The sequence below is a fragment of the Balaenoptera borealis genome (assembly GCF_965194805.1).
Source record: "Balaenoptera borealis genome assembly, chromosome: 17".
Taxonomy (NCBI): Eukaryota; Metazoa; Chordata; class Mammalia; order Artiodactyla; family Balaenopteridae; genus Balaenoptera; species Balaenoptera borealis.
The window spans coordinates 70,687,662-70,710,781 of record NC_138876.1 but is presented as its reverse complement, the minus strand read 5'-3'; the positions used below and the strand labels follow the sequence as shown (position 1 = coordinate 70,710,781).

The following is a 23,120-nucleotide window of genomic DNA, read 5'->3' as shown; positions in this document are numbered from 1 at the left end:
TCACCTATTAGGCATAGAATGAATCTTTCTAGATGCTTGCATGTGTTAGTAGAAAGTAATTAGTTTTTTGTAAATGATTTGATATTCTTGACTCAGTTGTATAGTTTGTAAATAAATAAATATTAAATGTAATCACATTTTGCAATTATTTGCCTCATTTATGTATATAAGCAAATAGTATTTAAAGTACTAGAAATTGCCCAAAGGAAGATACTTGAGCATCAGATGTTTATTAAACAAACAGATTTATCGAACTCTCATACTGTGGCCACCCTTGGGATGGAGCCTGAGGTGAGTGAGAGGCCTGTTCATAGCGGGCTCACAATATTTTCTCTCCTTACCTCCCTCCACTCCATACCCACACTTACATCCCAGTGTCAGATTAATCCTGTGGCCACGTTAATCTTCCTTTGATATGACTTCTCATGTTTTTCTTCTTTATTCAAAACCTGGCAGTAGCTTTTCTTTTCTACAGAAAATGTCCATATTCTTTATTCTGACACTTCTGGCTCTCCAGTCTAATCCCAACCTCTTAAACAAATTCTTCTTATAGAGATTCTATTCAGACATGCCATCTTTCTGATCCTAATTATTGTGGACTTTTAAGGCAGTGACATAATGGATGTAGTCTTAAGGATGATTGATCAGGCATTACTGTTGAGGATGTATTTTTGGAGGATTTTAAAAGAGTGGAAGCAGGGGTGTTTTACTAGAGTGGTGACGGTAGAAATGGATGGAAAGACCTTTCTAAGGATCGACAGAATGAATAGAGATATTGACTGTAAGAGCGTAGCATCAGAGATCCCAAGGATACTGGCCACTCGAGTCAGGTAGCAGCAGATTGAGGGTCACAGAGTCACCTTTTGAACTTGAAGGACCCTCTGGTATATTGCCCATAATGATAGCAAGTCAAAATTATGTAGTTCCTATTATACTTACTGAGTGTTAGCATGGTCTAGGGTAGAATTCAGGGAAAAATAAGTCTTGCCATTTTGTAGCCTATTATTATTTATAAGATAGTTTTATGTATAGTATCTTATTAAACCTCAGTACTCTCTGAGGAAGTTATTACTCTTTTTATTTTATGACCAACTAAAACACAGGATGAGGCTCACCTTTGGTGGCAGAGCTTGCAAGTTGTGAGGCCGGTGCTTGAACCCAGTCTCCTGACTTTAAGTATCATATCTAGAGGTACTACAGTTATGTTTCTAGCTCTAGGAAGTCTTTCCTCTGGGAAAAAACTACTAGTAGTGGGGGAAACTTTGACTGTATTAGTTTCAGAATAACTTCAACCTTCACTTCTCCCACCGTATAAAATGGTGGTTTATGTATTTTTCTTTTTAGCAGCCTCTTAAAAATTCCCTTTTTGCCCCCAAACAAAATCTAATCCAGAACTCTATGAAAATGTAAAATAGCTAAATGGTATTTATTATTAATATCAACAATGTAGTGTCAGACAAAAAAATCCCCAAACTTAAGTGTTAAAAGAAATGTTATAAAATGTTTAAATCTGTGCACAAAGATGGCAAAGGAAGCCTCAGCTCCATGTCTGCATAAATAAGTTATACCATTAGTTTAAGTTAGTGTAGCAGAAGTCTTCATGTGGTTAAAATTTGGTAAATAACACATGTGAGTGTTTAGATGTCATTTTTAATTGCAGCTTTAAAAATAATTAACAAGTTTAATAAAATATTTGCAGGACCCTTGAAGCACTTTTGTATTATATGTTTGAAAACCACTGACCTGGATGATAGCTTTTCTCTTTCCATTGAACTTCTGTGTGGCATTTTTGTTGGAATGATATTTCTGTGGATTCATTAGGTGTGAGATCCATTTATGATTGTGACCCATTAATGGAGAAGTGACTTTGTCATTGTGATTTTTTTTTCATGGGGGAGGAAATAGGGGGAACTGAGTATTAAATGTGAGGTTTTGTTGTATGGATCATAAATGATGTTTTCTCTAGGGCTATTGTAATTGAAGAAGTGATTACATACACACCACTTAGTATTAAATATTAGGATTGTACATATTTAATAGTGTTGTGAGAAAGAAATGTTGGAAAAAGCCCTAGCATGTAAAATCATGGCACATATAAGAAGACTACAGTTCTTATAGCTCAAAAGTTTGTCAGCACTAAATATAGCAACCTTGAAGCTAGAGGAAATGCAGACAAGAACTATAAAAATAATATGAATAGTCATAATCAATCCATACTTAAGAGGGACGAAAATCTATTGATATCCTTAAACCAGCATCATGAATACCCAGTACCCGTGCTGTCATTCTTCCCTATCTCATTCGTGGAGGATGTAGGCTATCTGTTAAGGTCCTCTTCCTTTCAGATCTTAGACTCTGTCTTAGAATATTCCCCCAGAATAACTCAGCACTGCAGGCCCCAGGTGGCATTCAAACAAAACTTAGTTATGAATTCTTGTGGCCAAAATCCTCATTTACCTTGCCAGTAGATAGGAAAGGAGAAAGGCTATTCTAGGGAAGGGATTCCTACTTAAAGAGTGATTGCTAAAATATTTCACTGTTGTTTTAGGATACTAATCACGCCAAGGAACTTTGAGACGTAATAGTAGCAGTCATTATAGAATAATATAATCATGAATTATTTACTAAGTACCTTTTACATAGGAGGAACTTTTATGTTTTTTTACATACCTTGTTTCATTTCAATTCTTTTGAGTACTACCTTGAGGTATAGACGTTAATAACTCTTTTTACCAGATGACAAAACTGAACAAGAAAGTTTCTTAAGGTCACACAGTCTGATGGAGCTGGAATTTTACTCAGAGCTCTTAACATTACATCATGTGGCCTCCCTAATAAAATATAGGAAACTGAAAAATTTAGGAACTTATTTTTACTTACAAAAAGAGGGCACAAATGTTGATAATAGGGTAAATTAAGTGGTATTCTAACTTTTCAATAGTTTCACAAAGTAATAACTAGGTTTAATTCTTTAGATTGAGGAAAAGAAACAAAGAGAAGAAGCAGAACGAGAGAGATTGAGAATTGCCGAAGAAAAAGAAGAAAAACGGCTTGCAGAACAGAGAGCACGAATTCAGCAAGAGTATGAAGAGGAACAGGAAAAGAAAAGGGAGAAAGAGGAAGAGGTGCATTTTTACCTACTGTATTTTTCTACTTAGTCTGAAAGTGAACTCCTTATTTTGACTTGAAAAGATATTTATTACTTACAAAGGAGAACAGATCCATATCCATTTGTTAGATGCTATTTTATAAAAATGAAAGACTAAATTAAGAAAAGAGATAAATGATGACTTTTTTTACAGACGAAAAATAGTTTAGGCCGACTAGGATGTTATAATAGATGCCTAATATTTTATTGTTAAGCAGACAACTTTTTTATTTAAAGAACACTATATCATCTGTACCTTCAATTTTATCTCTTTATTTCAAACAAATATGAACTATAGAACGTGTGTATGGAGTGTATATTTTTCTCTTTATTTTAAAGCAAAGGCTGAAAAATGAAGAGCTTATTCGGTTAGCTGAAGAAAGACGAAAAGAAGCAGAAAGAAAGAAGAAAGAAGAGGAAGAAAAACATAACCTACAACTTCAGCACTACTATGAAAGAGAAAATATAATTGGTGAAGAAACAAAGGTAAGTTTCAGACAAAAATGTCTATGGAACCCGTAGTTCAACCCCCTTTCACTGTGAGAGTAGTGGAGTAGTTAGCAAAAGGGAGAAAGCAGAGAAGGTGCTTTTGTCTTTCCTTTCGTCATAGTACTTTTTCTGGGTGCAGTGCACTGAACTTCCTGTACTAGATGATGTCACTGTGCTGCGTTGTATTTTCCCTGCTATGAACAGAATAGGCTTACTTTCTGTTGCCACTCTTGGTCTTGTTCCCATAGTCCATAGACTAGCACCCTCCAAACTGTTCATGACAAGATTGAAGGTGTTTGGAAACTTTTGTAGCAATTTGTCAATGTAATTTTATGTCTGTTGCATCTATAAAATAGTTGGGCTTGAATTGTGTAACATCTTTTAAAAGTTTTTATTTATCTAGTACAGTTGACCTTTGAACAATGCAGGGATTAATCTGTGTGTGTGTAATTTATAGTTGGCCCTCCATACCTGCAGTTCCTACACATCTGCGCATTCAACCAGTCACTGACTACAGTACTGTAGTGTTTGACGAAAAAAATATCTCTGTATAAGTGGACCTGTGCAGTTCAAACCCATGTTGTTCAAGGGTCAACTGTAATTCAGTCTTACTCTGTTTTACACATCTGTCCACAATGGATTGGAAATTAAAAAAGAAACTTGTGGCTCACCACAGACTGGTTTGAAGTCCATGCCTCTGAGATGGGGGTCGATGTTCACGCTTAGACACGTGAGTCAAAGTTATTAGACAGGCGTTTTCTCTCTAGAAAGCCAGTAGGCCCTTATGAAAATCCAGTTTACACCCTTGCTCATATTTCAAAGCTATATTTAAAATTTTGTTTGTATAGTATCACTAGGGACTTATTAAAATGTGTCTTCCTGGTCTCATGTACAACGTATCTGATTTACTAAGTGTGATTTAGTAACCCTTAGGGGTTTGGATGCAGTTGGCCTGTGAACCACACCTTGAAAAACCCTATGTCTTGTACGTTTAGCCCAATTTAATTTTTAAAAAATTGTTTTCAGAAACTTAGATTTATACAGACATGATTTCTTGTAAGTAGAATTGACAAAAAAGATTACTTTTAACCAGTGTGCTCCTTGGGTGTATTTATGATGTGATTTGCTATATCATTCAATGTGTAACCTACTGTAGGTAACATGAGCCATTTCTGGTGCAAATGCAGTCTCTGGATTTCTCACCCCAGGGTTTTATGATGATAGAAATAAGTATTCACAATTTGAATTTGCTGAAATGTTGTTTAAAAGGGAATTTATAGGGGCTTCCCTGGTGGCGCAGTGGTTAAGAATCTGCCTGCCGATGCAGGAGAAACGGGTTTAATCCCTGGTCCGGGAAGATCCCACATGCCACGGAGCAACTAAGCCCGTGCGCCACAACTACTGAGCCTGTGCTCTAGAGCCTGTGAGCCACAACTACTGAGCCCACGTGCCACAACTACTGAAGCCCGTGCACCTAGAGCACGTGCTCCGCAGCAAGAGAAGCCACCGCAATGAGAAGCCCGCGCACCACAACCAAGAGTAGCCCCCGCTCGCAGCAACTAGAGAAAGCCCACGCGCAGCAACGAAGACCCAACGCAGCCATAAATAAATAAATAAATAAAAAGGGAATTTATGAGTCAGATCTATATTTTTTGTTTTATTTTCAGTGTTGCAGGAACATTAGGCAGTATCCTTCATTTTTAGGATATATATAGTTGCTCATCCTTTTAAAGTATCATTTAAATGTCATATCATTCATATTTCTAATTGATAAAGTTTGTTTTTTAGAGCAGTGTTTGGTATAGCAAATTGAGCGGAAAGCGGAGAATATTTTATTGTAAAATTGATTGAGAATGAAGGTTGTTAGTTTCTCACAGTTGTGTTTCTGCCACTTTCTTATTATGTCTAAGAAAAAAAGCTATTTCTTAGGAATATGTAATTTTATGACTGTTATAGTTTAATTGTGAAGTACCATAAAGTTTTATACCAGCTTTGTTCCATTTAATGCATTCTGCCCTCAATTCTGAAATTATCATTGCTAGCTGTCATTTTTTAATTTATGTAGGCCTGATATATATTTTTGTCTACTCTTAGTTTTTACTTTTGTGTCTGCATTTTAAATTTTTTAGTCTGTATATTTATTTAGTTTGTTAAAATTTGTTTTTTTAATCCTAATCTGAGAGTTATACTATCATAACCAATATATTTGATCATATTAATTGAATTTCTGACTTTTTTGTTTTTGCTTCCTTGACAGTTACTTGTCTGTTTATTTTGTTTTTTTACATTATGTGGACTATGCTTTCTTTGCTTCATTCTCTACAGTCCTTTAGAAGGTTTAATTTGTCTTTATAATTCTACCTGTGGTCACCTAGAGTTTCTTTTTTAAACTTTGTCTTATATTTCTAATTTTATCAAAGTCACTAGTGAAAGTAATATTTGATTTTTTTTTTTTTTTTTAGTATTTTTTATTTATTTATTTGTGGCTATGTTGGATCTTCGTTTCTGTGCGAGGGCTTTCTCTAGTTGCGGCAAGCGGGGGCCACTCTTCATCGCGGTGCGTGGGCCTCTCACTATCGCGGCCTCTCTTGTTGCGGAGCACAGGCTCCAGACGCGCAGGCTTAGTAATTGTGGCTCACGGGCGCAGCTGCTCCGCGGCACGTGGGATCCTCCCAGACCAGGGCTCAAACCCGTGTCCCCTGCATTGGCAGGCAGATTCTCAACCACTGTGCCACCAGGGAAGCCCAATATTTGATTTTGTACTGTGCAAAATGAACAATTTAACATCCACATTTATAAACATATTTATATTTTTATCCAGATAATTCTTATTATATTTTGTTGGGAATTTTTATGTTTTCAGCATTTTGATTTTAATACGAAGTTGGGAACTATTAGCTTTATTACACTGTAACCTGAAACCCTGTTTTATTTCCTTACGGAGACATAGAAACTCTATCATGATCCGTGATGCTCTTGGTGACAAGGGATCTAGATTTTAGAGATGTGTGTATGTATATATACACATACATGTTGAGGTGTTTGTATATATACATACACACATAGACATACGTTGGGGTGTGTGTGTGTGTGTGTGTGTGTGTGTGTGTGTGTGTGTGTGTATATATATATATATATATATTTATTTTCTCCCCCTCAGCGCTTGAGACAGCCTTCTCCTGTAATTCCTGCTCTTCAGAACAAGATTGCAAGCAAACTCCAAAGACCTCCTTCAGTTGACAGCATTATAACTTCCTTTATTCAAGTATATACTCTTTCTTTTGATTTATTCATCTTCGCTAAGTTATTTTGGATTGCGGGTATTGAATGAGATTTTCTTATTCATCTTACTTAGCTAGATTACATTTTTCACATCTGAAATATAGATGATGTTTACATTGATTTGTCTGTTGCTTCAGTTATAAATGATAATACTTGGTGCCCCAAAGTTTAAATTCTTTTGACAAATCATAATTTAGCAAGTGGTACTTGTCCAGGCCCCTCAGGAAGGCCTTTTCTTTGGTAATATGTCTTCTCGCTAGCTGTAGTTATGCTAATAAAGTCCCTTATACTTCAGACTGAGCTATACTCAGAAAAGCGCTGGGAAAATGTTCCAGAAGGGTTGATCCTTGAGTTGACTCTTGAGGAACGAGTAGGGATTTGCTATAGAGAGGAGGAGGAAGAGGGACTTGCAGCATATGCAGAATCATGGAGGGACTGCAAGCCAAGTGGCACGCGTGGAGAACACATGGTTTGGTCTGGCCTGCGACACCTCACCGGACGGCAGAGGAGGTGAAGGCTGGGACGCGTGCAGGGTGTTGTAGGGAGTGCCGAGGGGTGTGACTGTATTCCAGAGGCCAGTGGACATTAGACAGGCTTTCTACCAGAATAGACAAAGAAACATATTAGGATGTCTTCCTCAAGCCCACCCTCTGAGATCTGATTTGGTAGGTCTGTGGTAATGTATGGGAATTCATGGTAATATTTTAAATAGGAGAATGACATGGCCATGTTTGTCTTGCATAATGTTCTCTCAGGCAGTGGTGGCGTGGAGATATATTATGGAGGCTGGGCAAGACTGTAAACATGGAGAAAAGTTAAGTTCTGCTTTTGCAGAGGTCCAGATGTGACTTTGAGGACCTAAATGAAGGCAGTGACATCAAGAACTAAGAAGGGGTGACAACTTCAAGATATATTTATGAGATACAGATCGTGCTATTTATTGACTGTGTGTGACGGGTGGGAGTCAGTGACAACTGTCAGGTTTCTGATGAGGGTTATATAGAGTAGGCAGTTGAAACTACAGGTTGCGGCCAAGGAAGGCGCTCTGCACTGGATTTGTAGTTCTGGAAACTACTAACATTATTGCTTGTCTAATTAGTATGATTGTCTAGGATGTGTTCAGGGGAAGTTAAGAGGGCTGAGGATGGAACAATAGGGAATTAACCAACATATAAGAAGCAGAGCAAGGAAATAGAGTGGCAATGATATCAGTTGCTACTGGCCAAGTAAAATAAGGGCTTAAAATGCCCATCAAATGCATCACTGAGGGATCAGTTGGTAGGAGAAGCAAAGGCTGTGTAGTGAGGAGTGAATGGGAATAAGGAAGCAAACACCATATGCACTGCACATACTGTTTTTTAAAGAACGGCTATGAAGGAAGAGAATGGACAATAGTGAATGATGAAGGGTGAGATAAGTTTTTTAAAAAATGGAGAGATTCTTAAGCACAGGCTGTTAGGAAGGTGGTTGGAGAGAGGAAGAGGGTGGACAAAACCCAGTAATTGATGGAGGAGCTGAGAGTCACTTGTCAGATACAGAGTACAGGCGAAGGGATTCTCTTTGGATGGGGCACGGCCTCTCCCACTGCAGTGGGAAGAAAAAATAAATGTGGGTAAGTTTACAGATAGAGTTGGTGGGGAGTTTGGTTTCTCTTACATATAGTTACTTCAAAATAATTCCTCTTTTAAAGCTTCTGAGTAGGGAAGACATACTGAGTGTATCTTTGTTGTGATTGTTAAACAGGAAAGTTCCGTGTCCAGGGCACAGTCTCCTCCGGTACCTGCCAGGAAAAATCAGCTTCGTGCAGAAGGTAGAGTTGACTATTCAACCTGTAATCTAGACTATTTCTCTTTTTAACTTTTTATTTTGAAAAATAGACTCACAAAATATCGTGAAACAGTATAGAGAGGTGCTGTGCACCCTCCCCCCAGCTTCCCTCAGTCGTGCAATATCACAACCAGGAAATTGGCATTGGCATACTCCACAGACCTTCATCAGGTTTCACAGTTTTCACATGCAGTAATTTATGTGTGTGTGTAGTTCTGTGCATTTTTATCATGTGTAAGTTGTGTAGCCACCACACAATCAAGGTACAGAACTGTCCATCACCACATAGGAACTCCATTGTGCTGCCCCTTTATAGTTACACCCCCCTGCCCACCCCCCCCAAGAATGTTTCTTGCCATTTGAAGTTCCTGTATTATCAGAAATGTGTTTGTGGGTCTTAATGATGTTCATAAATATGATCTATATATATAAAGCATTAAAAATAACTTTCATAAAAATGTCACTCTGAGCATTTTAGCTTTATGATAAGTCAGGTTATGTTTAATATCTAACCTTTTATTCGTATACATGTCTTATTTTTCACTTATCAATGTGAATTTGCAGAGGAGAAAAAAAATGTAATTATGGAATTATCAGAAATGAGAAAGCAGCTTCGTAGTGAAGAGCGGCGTCTGCAGGGGCGGTTGCTGCACATGGACAGTGAAGACGAAGTTCATATAAGGCAAGTTTAGAATTGCACTTTTTGTTTGTTCTTGTGTTCTTTTCTGTCAGGATAAGGAATCGGAACATATCCAATAATTCTACAGTTTTGGAACAGGATTAATTATCTTTATCATAAAGCCACATCTGTTAGAATTTTGCATGCTTGAAAAAAGTTTTTAACGGATTATTGGTGAAATTGTAATGACTGAAATAGCCTTTCCCTCCCCCCAAAAGAAATCTAGCTAAATAATTATAGTCTAGTGGAGGGACTCAGTATAACTAATTCAAAATAGTGTATGATTTTTTTAGTGTGTTTGCAGTATGTGGTAGGTTTTCTTTCTTTTCTTTTTTGGCAGAACAGCTCTTTCTTTAATTAGCTAATGTGCTATTTAATTCACATTCTTCAATTTTATGTAGGTAACATTGCCTTCATAAAACATTTCTTCACAATTGTAAAATCTATTCACTGTGAAAATATGGGATATTTAATGAATATTGATTTAACCTAATATAAAATATTTAAGCAGAGAATTTTAATTGTCCTTCCGTACTGCCAGTAATATATTTATGGCAATGGTGATGACAGTGGTGGTGTTGATAGACGGAAGAAAGAAAAAAAAGAAGAAAGAAGTAGCACTTTCTTGAAGGCAAACCAGAAGTGTTATCCCTAACCATGGTATCTTTAATAGGATTAGTGAAAAATCAGTATTGGGAACAGGCCATTCTTCAAGCTCTATCTTTAAGATGGTTTGCCTCACTACAGAGAAATCACTGAGTGAAAGATAATTGACTAAATTGGGACTCATGTACAGAAGGCAGACAGATGCAGAAGTTCCTTTGTAAGCTAATCTAAGTGATAAGGAGGCCCAAGATAGGAAAGAGATGGTTGAAACAAGACTAGAAGAACACATAGACTAGACAATTATAAAAACAATCTCCTTACTTTCCCTTTCTCGGTCTTCTAAAAAGTCAGGCATAGAAACTTGGTCCTTGAGAGGAAAATGATAATAGGAATGGAAAATTTCAGAGATGGAATAACCATAGACAGTTACTTTTTAAAACTATTTTTTACATTTTCCGTCAGCAGTGTATTGTTTTCTGAAATACTTATTTTCCAGCAAAATAACTTAACAGACTACCAAACATTTCTGATCATTTTTGCCAAAAGGACTCATAAATTTTCTAAAGCAATATTCTTCAAACTGCAGGTTGCAGTCTTTTAGTAGGTTGTAAAATCAATGCAGCGGGTAACTACCACATTTTCTTTAAAGGGTGTTTATCTAAAAAAAATAAATCGTTTATTTCGGCATAATTTTAGGTTATAGAAAAGTTGCAGACATAGTATAGAGAGTTTCCATACACCCCTCACCTAGTTCTCCCTATTGTTAACATCTTACATTCCCAGAATATGTTTGTCACAACTAAGAAGCTGACATTGGAACATTACTACAAACTAAATTCCAGACTTTATGGATTTCTCCAGTTTTTCCATCAGTGTCCTTTTTCTGTTCCAGGATTTAGTCAGTACAGGGTACCACACTGCATTTAGTTGTCGCATCTCCTAGTCTCCTCTGTTCCGGGACAGTTTTTCGGTCTTTCCTGTTTTTCATGATTGTGACAGTCTAGAGGGTCTTGGCCAACTATCCTGTAGAATGTCCCCCAGTCTACGTTTGTCTGACGGTTTCTCACGGTTAGGCTGGGGTTAAGGGGTTTTGGAAAGAAGAGCACAGGGTAGCCTTCTCATCACATCTTATCGGCGGGTATGTGACATCCACGTGACAGCGCTGGAATCACTAAGCTTACCACACTGGCAAGAATTGAGAGGTGGTGGGGATAAGCTCCATCTCCTGGAGAGGGGTTATCTCCATATATTATTTAGAATTCTTCTGTAAGAAAGATTTGTCCCTTCTCCTCTCTTTATTTAGTTATTCAGCCATTTATTTATATCACTGTTGTTTCATGTATATTTATTTTGTACTTTGGGTTATAATGTCATTTGTAACATTATAACATTACAGTATTATGTTAGGTGCAACAACTTGAGCAACAACATAAATAACATAATACTGTAATGTTATAATGTTACAAATGACATTATAACCCAAAGTTGTTGCACCTTTGGCCATTGGGAGCTCTTTCATGTTGGCTCCTGTGTCTCTTTGACGTGTCCCATCCTTTTGTTTCTTGAGCACTTTTTTACTTTCTGTTACTGCAAGATGCTCCAGGCTCATCTTGTATATTCCCTGTCCCCTGCCCTGGAATCAGCCATTTCTCCAAGGAGTCCTGGTTCCTCTTGGAGAATGGTATTTAGAAACCAAGCTCTCGATGGGCAAAGCTAGATAATATATGTACCTATACTAAGTCATAAACATTATCTGTAATTGTTCCTGTGTCTATCAATTTGTGTACACGTTAAATTCATACTGATATTTCTGACTGTAATCCAGGATGTGGTAGGATTTTAATGTAGCATGTTAACCTGCCTAATTATGCTTTGCTTAGATTTTTGTTGGCATTCTCTAGGCATGTTCTGGCTAAGTAAACAAGGTGAGGAAATTTCAAGATACAGACTGGCTAGGTAATGGAATGTTAACCCAAGATGGTAATTTTCAACAAAGAATTCTTCCATAGTAGGTCAACTACTTCTGAGTAATAGAGAGGTCAGTATAGTTTTTCTGTATTTGCTTTCAGGATGTTATAAATGCCTTAACTTTTGCAGCTTGCCATATTCCAAACATGCATATTCAATTAAATCTAATGGATCATTGACTTTTTATTTGTTTTCTTTATTTTCATTCATAAACTGAAGACTGTGCTCTCTTTTGGCAAACCAATGTAAGAAAGAGAAGCCAGGCAGCTTTTCAGTTTTCTCATTTGCAAATCTTACACAATAATTTCCACCCCATGAGATTCTAGTGAAGAATAAATAAACGTATGTATTTGAAAGTACTTTGTAAATTCTGTGTACTAACTTAAGTTAGATAATATATGTTAGAATTACCATCATTTAGCAAGAATTGGTTAAATACATTTAAGTTCGGTGTAATGTTCAGTATGTATTGTGATCAGAGGCATCTCAGTGTTGGTTCCTTGTCCCAGTTTTATAAATAGTTTCACAAAAAGAATCTCTTATTCATTAATTAATTCACCATATTATTGAATTCCTAATATGTGCTAGGCACCCCCAGCTCACATGCAAAGAAGAGCTAATAACCTAATTCCTAACTGAACAGCCTACTTAACTATTAGCGTTAATGGTATACAGGAGTCCAATTTAATGGCCTCCTAGAAGCCTTTTTAGTATTTGTTTTGCATTTTAATGAATCTCTGTTGCAGTTCCTATCCCCCTAGGTGGTTCACTATTAGAGGTCTATGTCAGCCTTGACAAGGTAATTTTGTGGCTTTGGTGAAACCTTCCCCACAAAAGGAAACCCCAGGAGAGCAGGGGGCATTGCCTGTGGGGATCCCAACTCTTCCCATCTAGGTGCTTAGGGAAGATTTAGTGAATAAAGACATGAAGGCAGGAGTCTGGCAAACTTCTAGCTTAGAGCTACATTTTAAAAAATAGAGGGGGCCCACCTAGGGCTGAAGGAAACAGCAGCAAATACTTTATTTTCAGGGCTGGAGATACCATCCCCCATCCCTGTTCTCTATTATCATCACTCCCCCAAAGTCCTAGTAGAAAACTCCCTTACTAAGCTACCTGCCTATTTTGCTAACTTCCTAGGTTAACAAAGGAAGAAATATTCTTCCAGAAATAGAGTATTAATTAACTAATTAGGTATCAAGTTCCCGGAAAGCCCACTGTAAAATTAGTGTTGGGGGACTGTGGATAATACCTATTATATTGGGCAGCAAATTTATGCTGTATTTCTCTGTATAATTTCTGTTTTAGACTGAGGGGAAGGTAACATTTATTGAGACCTAGTACATGTCAAGTACTATGCAGGGTACTTTACAATATATAATTTCATTTAATTTCATGCTCACAACAAGACTAAAAGGGTAGACATTATCTGCATCTTACAGATGGTGCAGTCAAACTTCTAGTAAGTAGCAAAGTTGGTCTTTGAATCTTGGTTTCTTTGACCAAAGACTAATCTTTCTACTACACGAACATTTTAAGGTAAAGCTAACTCATTCTGTTCTTCCAATAAGATACTTTGCTTCTGAGCATTTTGAAAGATTACAATGACCTTATAAATACCCTGTTTTTTTAAGACAAGGAATTGAAATAACAGCTAGTAGAATAAATTTTTATAATATATTGTGGTGAAAGATGCCAGATTTCTTGTACAGGGAGTTAAATGTCAACTCAGATTTTCTTCCCAGAAGACACTTTTATCATAATTTGTCATTTTCTACAGGAAAAGAGAAAGGAATCCCATGGATGTATTTGACATGGCCAGACATCGGTTACAGGCTCCAGTCAGAAGACAGTCACCTAAGGGCCTAGACACTACTACTTTTCAGAATATTCATGACTTTAATGAGCTGAAAGATAGAGGTGAGTAGAATGCTGCTATTTTAATGATACAGCAAGAGTGTCCTACCCATATTCAAGTATCTTTAAAGACGTTTGTATCCTTTTTCTAAAGTAAAGTTTCATTTATGGTATATATTTTAAGTGATGATGAATGAAACTTCTGTATACTCTAGTTCTTCAATTTACCAGTCTGGTGGATGGACCTTTAGTTTGGCTAACTATTTTCTTTTTGAGGGCATACAGCTCTTAAAGCCTCAGGAGTGGATAAGATCAGTAAAATAGTGTGAAGAGTGGCACCTGACATTTAGTGGAGGATGGACAGCCAGATGAGCTTAGTAAAGAGGTGGAGAAGGCAGAGTCAGTGATTGGAGGTTAAGCAGGAGAATGTGGTGTCCTGAAAGCTGAGGGAAGAGAGTGTATCAGGGAGGAGGGGTCATGTAAAATGAATATTGGAAGGTGTCAGTTGGATCAGAGGTCATTGGTGACCTCAACTAGATCTTTTTTGGTGGAATTATGGGATCAGAAGCCAGTTAGCTTTGGAAATGAGGACTGAATAAATAGGAAGCAAAGTGTTAGAGGCAATGAGCAGAAGAACCCTTGGAAGAAGGGGGGCTGGGAAGGGGAGGAGCACAGGGTCTGGAGCTGGAGGAGCCTGTTAGGAAGCTGATGTGAAAGCTGTTACGGGAGGAAGAGGCTTACGATACAGGGGAGGGAGGGAACCATCATTGAAGAGAGCAGGGTCCCTGAGTAGAAAGGAGGAAATGCAAGACTTTTGAAGGGAGGGAGTAGAGAAGATTTGATGCAGCCACTTAGGAGGAGGAGAGAAAGCTTATTAGGGAAGTAGGATTGCCAAGGTAACAGAGGCTTGGGAGACTGAGAGGAACCAAAATGTGTGTTACCTGTGATTTTTCTTCAGGTGCACTCACAGAGCAGCTGTTGGGGTAGAGGAGGCGAGTTGTTGGATGGTGGTTTTATGACCTATACCACATGAATCGGAATTTACACTTTTCTTCTGTTTCTTATTTTTAAAAGTAATATCTATTTTAGAAAGTTTTGAAAATTTAGAAGGATAGAGGGAAAAATCACTTTACCCAAATCACCTAAATGTAAACACAATTAATATTTTGTATATTTACTAGTCTTTCTGAGCTTAAGACAAAAAAAGTAAAATAAAAACTAGATGTAATTATATGTTATTTAATTTTCTTTGTTTTTTTTCACTTAGATATACATGTGTCGTCAATTACATATACCATAGTTATGTTTTTATTCTATCATTTATTGATTACTTATTATATGCCAGGTATTATATTAAGCCAGTAGGTCTCAGGGGACTTCTTGAGGTCAAAACTATTTTTTTTTTTAACATCTCTACTGGAGTATAATTGCTTTACAAAACTATTTTTATTATAAACTAAGACATTATTTGTCCTTTTCATTTTCATTCTCTCCTGTGTGTACAGGTTTTCCAGAGCATGTATGGCATGTGATGACTTCATTGTTCTGAAGCTAATAGAATATGTTTTTGTATTTTCATGTTTTAAAAATTTCTTAGGTTTAATTTCTAATATGGTGTTGGGGGGGGGCGGTAAATAAAAGCTCTTTGGGGTCCTTAACTTTTAAGAGGGTAAAGAGGTCTTGAGAACAAAAAGGTTTAAACCGTAAAATTGAGCCATTCATTTCCCTGTTACCACATCTAGTCCTCATTGTATGACTTAGTTGTTGATGTCTCTTGTTTTGATAGAGAGGAAACTGAGTCTGGAAGTGGGGAAGTCAGGCTCCAATCCAAGTTCATGTGTCCAGAGTCCCTTCTGTTAACCTTGCTCTTAATCATTTTCTAATTCTTAGATATTCAGCATGCTTCTCATTTCCCACTATTGTTACCAAATCAGGTCCGGCTGCCTGTCACTTAAAAAAATCAGTACTCGCAAAAGCTGGTGGAAAGGAAAGTTGTTTTTAATCAGAATGCTGACAATCTAGCGAGATGCTGGACTCAGTGTCCCCCAAAAACCATCTCTGAAGATTCTGCTGGGCCATGAAAGATTTTAAAGGGAAAGAGGGAAGTCATCTCAGTTAATCACTGGGTGGGGGTCAGAGTCATCGCCCTCCCCCACTGTGTGCAGGCCTGTTGACTACTCATGATCTTTCTTTAGATGCTATTTTATTCACACAGTTTGCGAGATTACTGAAGGGGAAGCTAGGGAAGAGATCTGGTCATCTGTTGATTACTTATTCTTCATTTCTACTTCTTTGATCTACAGAAAGAACCAACACATTAGGCAAGGTATTGTGTGATCAAAAGATTTGAAAGGTGTGCTAGGGCTGGAGATGAGTCGAGCATGGGGGAGCCTGGTTTAAGGTTAGCGACAGACAAAGGGGCCTCTCGCAGAGAGCTCTTTCCTGCCAGAAGCTGCTTACAAAATGCTTGTTAAGATGTGCGAAAAAACACGGTAAACAACATCCTTGAGAAAGAAAGTGAACTAACCTAGGGCTAGCCCTGAAAGGAAAAGCTACAGGGATGCATTATGTACAAATGTATATTAACAAGTCTTTCTGGATGATTTAAGGGACCTCCTGCAGAGAGCTCTTTCCTGCCAAAAGCTGCTTACAAATCCCCACTTGGCAGAACATCATTCCATTTCTGTGGGATCATGCGTGAAGGTCTTCTGTAACTTCTTCATGCCGACATAGGGTGCTGTATTCTTAGAGTGGAAGTTGTCGACATGTGTCTGTAGCATGTTTTTGCTGGCAGTTGTAGTTGCCCATTTACATATATGGGCAGAACTAGCTGCTGCTCAAGGTGGAGCAGTTTATGTCATGGCTGCAGTCTGGTCATCATGCAGTCAGCTTTTTCCCCCTGGTGGCAGTTACAGTATCTGTAAAACGACTCAGGAATGTGCATCAGACACTGAGTCTGTGACTCTGTTGTCCTAATCATTAGCCGCTTGAGCCTGCTCCTTTGTGACTCCGGGAGGCCTGGGAGACTTCAGCTTCTCTACAAACAAGAGGCAGGAGACAAGGAGGGGCCTTTGTACTTGGGTCGGGGGCGGGCATAGGGTTCTGATTAGTCCTACTGTGGATCAAAAGGAATAATATTGTCAAGACTTTTTAAATGTGTGAACTATATTTTTATTCTCAAGATTTAAAAATTAAGGTTTAACATTTTCATTCTGATCAGTTGATAATTCTTGAACTTGTGGCACAGGTGAATTCTTCGACTGTCATTTCCTGCAGAAACGACATCCCTCCTAAAGCTCCAGCCAGCCTGCATTTATCTTGTTTTCATTTTTTGGCGTGATATTTACAAATATTAATTGGCCAATAACATTATGGTTTCATTTTTCCAGTGTATTTTAGGGATCGGCTGTGATTCAGTGTCTGGTGGCTGCCTGAGTTACAGCCATCTGAATAATTGCTTGGATGTACCTGCACATAGTGGCAGGCTCTGGGTGGCATCTTGGGGGAGTGGGAAGGTCAGGATGGAGAATGTGGCAGTCAGCTGCTGCTTGCTCTGGGGGCTCCCTTATAATGGTGATAAGTTTGTGAAAAGGCATTTATTTAAAGAATGTTAATTTTGTGTTCATTAGGTGTTTTTTTTTTATTTTTTAAATTAATTAATTTATGGCTGTGTTGGGTCTTCGTTTCTGTGCGAGGGCTTTCTCTAGTTGCAGCAAGCGGGGGCCACTCTTCATTGCGGTGCACGGGCCTCTCACTGTCGCGGCCTCTCCCGTTGCGGAGCACAGGCTCCAGACACGCAGGCTCAGCAGTTGTGGCCCACGGGCCCAGTTGCTCCGCGGCATGTGGGATCTTCCCAGACCAGGGCTCGAACCCGTGTCCCCTGCATTAGCAGGCAGATTCTCAACCACTGCGCCACCAGGGAAGCCCTGTTCATTAGTTTTATGATGATGTCCTTTGACTTTGCTGATGTCTCATTATTTATATTGTTCCTATTTATGGTGAAGTTTTATAAAATCTCATTTGGAAACAAGATTTAACTTAGTTATATAACTTATTTTTGTACCAGATTCAGAAACACGAGTTGATTTGAAATTTATGTACCCGGATCCTCCAAGAGATTATCATACCTTAGAGATTCAGCAGCAAGCCTTGCTAAGAGAGCAGCAGAAGAGACTGAATAGAATAAAAATGCAGGAAGGTGCTGAAGGTAAGAAGTAATCACTGCTATTTCACGTAGTTTCAATGGGATGTTTTTTGTTGGCTTTCTTTCTCAGTCTCTGGTATTGATTTCAATCCGAGGCAGGCTCCCTCCACTGGCAGCTCCACACTCACATGCCCCTTTTGGCCTATAGTCCCTGAGAAGAATAAGTCCCAGAGAAGGCTGTGATTGGCTTGACTGGGGTGTGTTATTTGTGCACAGGAGGGGTCCAGCCACTCATGATAGCCAGGAGGATTGAGTACCTTGACGAGGCCAGGTGACATCTGTACCAGGGGAAGGAATGCTGGGCACACACATCGGTGTCCTGTGGGACATTTCTCTACTGTGTGTGTCTGTGAGTTTTGATATAGCGTAAAATCTTTAAAGCTTCAGACTGGGCTATGAATATATTTCTTTGTAATTAGCCAATCAACAGATACTTACTGAGTGCCTACTATGAGCCTGGGTACTGATCTATATCCAGGGGATATGGTGATGAATGAAATATGCCACTGCTCTCAAGGAGCTTATACTCTGTTGGAGAATTTAGATGTTTAAAAAGTGAGAGTGTGATGAATGTTGCAAAGGAGATATCTAGGGTCCCCTGGGAGTGTGTAACTGGGGGTGGGGTGGGCAGGCACCTAGAGGTGGAGTGGAGCTAGTGGCCTCAGAGGACATCAGTGGGCCCTATCGACCCGGGTGTCCTGCATGACCTTCACGCATATCTCACCAGCTCTGCCTGCCTTCAGGCCGTTGAGTGCAGCCACGGAAAATGAGTCATAAAAATGCAGCAGCTAGGTAACAAGAATAGAAGGAGATGGTCCTAGCAGTTATTTTCAGGAAAATTCAAAACCCTACCTTATTAGCAGGCTTGTCTGACCTACAGAATCTGAAGAACCTATTTTTGACTACATGAGAGTATCACAGGAATAAGTGATGTACCACTTTAGGCCCTGATCACAGGTCAAGACTTCAATAAAGATTGACAGGGAAAGTCTTCCCTCCATCTTGCATAGAATTTTTAACAATGGTCTCACTGATCACCCTCTGACAGCAGAGTAATCCAAAGTCTGTGATAAACAGTAGGCATATCATCAGGAGAGAAGAGAGAAGCAAGTACAGTCTTCAACCTTTACACCCATTTTGGTGGAATTTTTCCTTAGGAGACCCAATTGATGATCTGATCTGGTGTGATCTTGGCAACTTGTGCTGATTAGCCCAAAAGTAGTCCCCATGTGGAAATAGGTCCATTTTGGGACTGAGGGTATCTGTCCCCTACAGCAACTACCCCACAACTTCTACCAAACACTGTGATGACTTAATTCATAAGAATATGGTTTAACTATAAAAGAATCAAAAACGTGGGTATAAAATACTTTACCAAGGAATACAGGCTATCATTGGCAGCCTATTTATTCCCAAAGGCAGTAGCTAAAAGGATAAAGTGCACTATTGAGAGGAACACATAGGAACCCTGGTCATATCAGAGGGGCCTTTGGGATACCTGATCCAAAATCTTTGCCCCGGAACCAGGTGCCTGGAATTGAATTCAGTTTCCTTCAATTCCACGTGAGGGAGTTGTTTAACTCTTCTCAACAATTTTCTACACAGATTGTAGAAATATGAGGGGAGATGGTTATTTTTCTATAGGCATCAGTTTTAAATTCACAATGATTTTACTTTTTATATTTATTAAATGTGAATGGGAGAATTTTATCCAACTAGAATGGATTGGACGCTGGTTTATATTTATTAATAAACAAGTAGTATCTTAAAAAATTCTGAAATGTGATCATTGAAAAGTAATCTCCAGTAAAGAGTTAATTACAAAAGATATTCTAAAATTTATTTTTATTTTTAAAGTATTTTCTAACCTTTAAATTTGTTTTTGCTCTCCATTGGCTACAGTTGACTTGGATGCTGTCCCAAGCACTAAAGTACGAGACCACAGAATGGTAAGAAAACAGTTATAATTTTTCAAGCTAGTTTTTGGGTGATAGAAATTTTTAGGAGTATGGTAAGTGAGTATTCCAATTTTGAATTCTTCAGGAATATTGAGTTAAGAGAATTTAAAACTTGTCCCATCAGTGTAGTGGGTAGCTAAAGAGATATTAGTGTTAATATGTAGAGAAAGCATATTGTAATGAGTAAAAACAAGACTCTAGAGCTAGGCTGTTCAAGTTAGTCTGTTTTTAGCTGTGTGACTTCAGGCAGGGTATTTAATCTTTCTTTGCCTCAGTTTCCTAATCTGTAAAGTGGGATGATAGTGTTTCTCTCTGAGGGTGGCTGTAAGATTAAAATCAATTAATATCTGCAGGCACTTAGTGACAGGCCTAGCATGTAGTAATTTCCATATAAATGTTTATTAACTAAATAAAAAATAGCTCAAAGGTTGTTGTGAGGATTAAATGAGATAATATATTAAAAGCCCTTATAGGGCCTGTCCCATAATGAGTGAGGTCAGTTATCAGCAGTAGTGGAAGTAAGAGTCTATAATACATGTATGTAATGGTGAGACCTATCAAGAAGATAAGCAAGGTAAGGGCATAACTCTTATCCTGAGGAAGTGACTATCAAGCAAAGACTGAACAAAAGGAAGGGGATGAGCCAGTTTTCATTCAACAAATATTTGTTCAATACTTACTGTGGACCAGCTAATATTCTAGGTGTTTGTGGGCACAGGAGTGAACAAAAGGAACAAAAGTCTTTGCCCTCTGAGGGCTTACTTTCTAGAAAGAAGGAGAGACAATAGACAAATAAAATATTTAGTACGTTGAATCGTGGGGCTCTGGAGAAAATGATAGCTGGGAAGGGGGCACTGGGAGGACGAGATGGAAGGGTTCACTGCAGGGAAGGCCTCACTGTGAGTGGGTAACATTTGAAAAAGGACATCAGGGAGGTGTCGTGTGAAATATCAGGGGACACATCTGGAGGAAGAGCCTCCCAGGCAGAGGCCCCGGGCAGGACAGCCTCGTGTGTGCTAGGAGAGCGGGGGTACCGCGGAGCCTGGACCTCCAGGAGCAGGGGTGGGTGGGAGCAAATGAGGCAGAGAGCGAGGGGCAGCAGAGCCTCAGGGGGCCTTAGGGTGTTGCCTTTTATGCTGTGAATGTGGTGAGAGGCTTCCAAAGTTTTGAGCAGAGGAGTGACATGATTGGTTTCATGTTTTAACAACTGACTGCCATTCCCTGAGAATAGACTGCGGGGAACAGGAGGCTACTGCTATAATCTAATTAAGAGATAAGGTGATTTAGCCTGGAGTGGGAGCAGTGGAAGTCAGAAGTGGTTGGATTTATTTTGAAAGGAGATAGGATTTTTGACATATTGGATGTGGGGTACGAGAGGAGTCAAAGGTGACTTCAAGGTCTTTCGTTGGAGTTGCTATTTACAGAGATGAAGAAGCAGGAAAAACGGGTTTCAGGGTGAGGGAGAAGGTCAGGAACTTAGTTATAGTCATGGTAGGTTTGAGATGCCTGCTAGACAAATAGTTGGAGCTGGTGAGTAGGTGGATAAGAGAGAGAGTTTGAGGAAAGACTGAGGTTGAAAATAAATTTAATCTTCCCCCACACTGATGATACAGGTAGTATTATCCCTATTTTCAGATTATAAAAGTAAGACTCAGCTAGGCTGTTAGTTGCCCAGCGTTACCAGTTGGTAGCTGTTGGTGCTTGGTTTTGAAGTGATAATGGTGATAACGACGTTGCAGTAGCAACAGTCTGTACGTGCGCGAGGTACTTGACATTTATTTGCTCTGAAGTTCACAACAAGGTATGCTTATCCCCATTTTACATAAGAGGAAACTGCTAGCCATGGCCACACAGCCAGTGAGCAGAAAAGCCCATGTCTGAGTGCAGGCTGGACTCCGGAGCCCCTCCCTGTCCCTGTACCACATTGCTTGAGATGTATGGACACCTTTTCTGAATACCCTGTAGGTTTCTCTGTATGTGGCAGCCATATTTCTCAGTGAAAAGATACTGAAATTTAACTTCTGGGATTTTGATCAAAATCCTGGATTAATAACACCATATTTTGCTGAGTAGAAACTGAGCATAAGCCAACAGTTTAACATGGCTGTTACAAAAAAAGCTAAAAAATGTTGGGTTCACCTTCCTAGAAACTGGATTATATGGAAAACGCAAGGTGAAACTGGGGAAGAGTGTCAGGGAGAAGATAGGGCTGAGGTGGGCTTTGATCACTCTTCCCTGTGTGTGAAGGACTGTGATGCAGGAGAGAAGCTGGGCAGTGTGTGTGCAGCGCTAAGAACAGCTGGTGAATGTTAGATGCTATTATTACCATTACTGTCATGCTAGAAAGCAGAAGTAGAGTCAGTGGGTGTTAAATGTAAAAGAATTCAGTACATGGAAGAACTCAGTGAAAGAGAAGAACTTTCCGATAACCAATGCTATGTCTCAGTGGAATGCATTTCCTTAGAAATTAATGGACAGCTCTTCACTGGAGTATTCTAGCACATCCTAGAAATCTGGAAGGGAAGTGCAGGGAGGTGGCGTTGGGTGACTTTAGGTTCCTTCCAACATGTAAGGTGACATTATTGTAAAACTCTCTATATGTAAATTTCTTACCTCTAATTTGAGAGCTCATTACAAGCCCAACCCTAGCATTATTTTTTCCCTACTCCTTTGTCCCTCTCTATCTGTGCTATGCCTTTGTGACAGCTGCTGTCACGTGGGGCTGTCATTATCTGAGGGTATGCCTCTCCCCCATGGGACTGTGATCCACTCCAGAACAGAAACTCTTGCTCATCTTTGTATCTCCAGTTCCTAGCACAGAGGTAATAGTAAGTGCACTAAACAGATTTATTGAGAGAATGAATGAATCTCGACATGGTTTAAAGACTTTTAATGTTAAAGTGGGTTCATTGCTTCATACTCTATTATATTTTTATCAGCAATAATATAACTCTTAATAAAAGGTCCTTCCTGTATTTTCTGGGTGTTGGAATGTGGCGGAGGAGGGAAGCAGCCAGTTCTACCTCTCCCTATCCTCTTTTGCTAATTTTGGGGAGAGTGTGGAGACTTGTGCCTTAGTACAAATTTGCTGTTTTTCCACACAGG

The 23,120-nt window shown here is 38.9% G+C and overlaps 1 protein-coding gene across 9 annotated transcripts in view; it reads left to right on the top strand.

Annotated features, from left to right (window-relative positions):
- The window catches only part of CSPP1 (centrosome and spindle pole associated protein 1), a 204,042-nt gene that overhangs the window by 167,715 nt on the left and 13,207 nt on the right, over window positions 1-23,120 (top strand). For all 9 annotated transcript variants that reach the window (XM_082363393.1, XM_082363390.1, XM_082363395.1 and 6 more), the window contains 8 exons: window positions 2,976-3,125; window positions 3,488-3,634; window positions 6,798-6,902; window positions 8,663-8,729; window positions 9,311-9,428; window positions 13,777-13,916; window positions 17,920-18,060; window positions 19,960-20,006. In XM_082363393.1, the coding sequence (XP_082219519.1) occupies window positions 2,976-3,125; window positions 3,488-3,634; window positions 6,798-6,902; window positions 8,663-8,729; window positions 9,311-9,428; window positions 13,777-13,916; window positions 17,920-18,060; window positions 19,960-20,006 (915 nt within the window). The remainder of the gene's footprint in view (window positions 1-2,975; window positions 3,126-3,487; window positions 3,635-6,797; window positions 6,903-8,662; window positions 8,730-9,310; window positions 9,429-13,776; window positions 13,917-17,919; window positions 18,061-19,959; window positions 20,007-23,120) is intronic.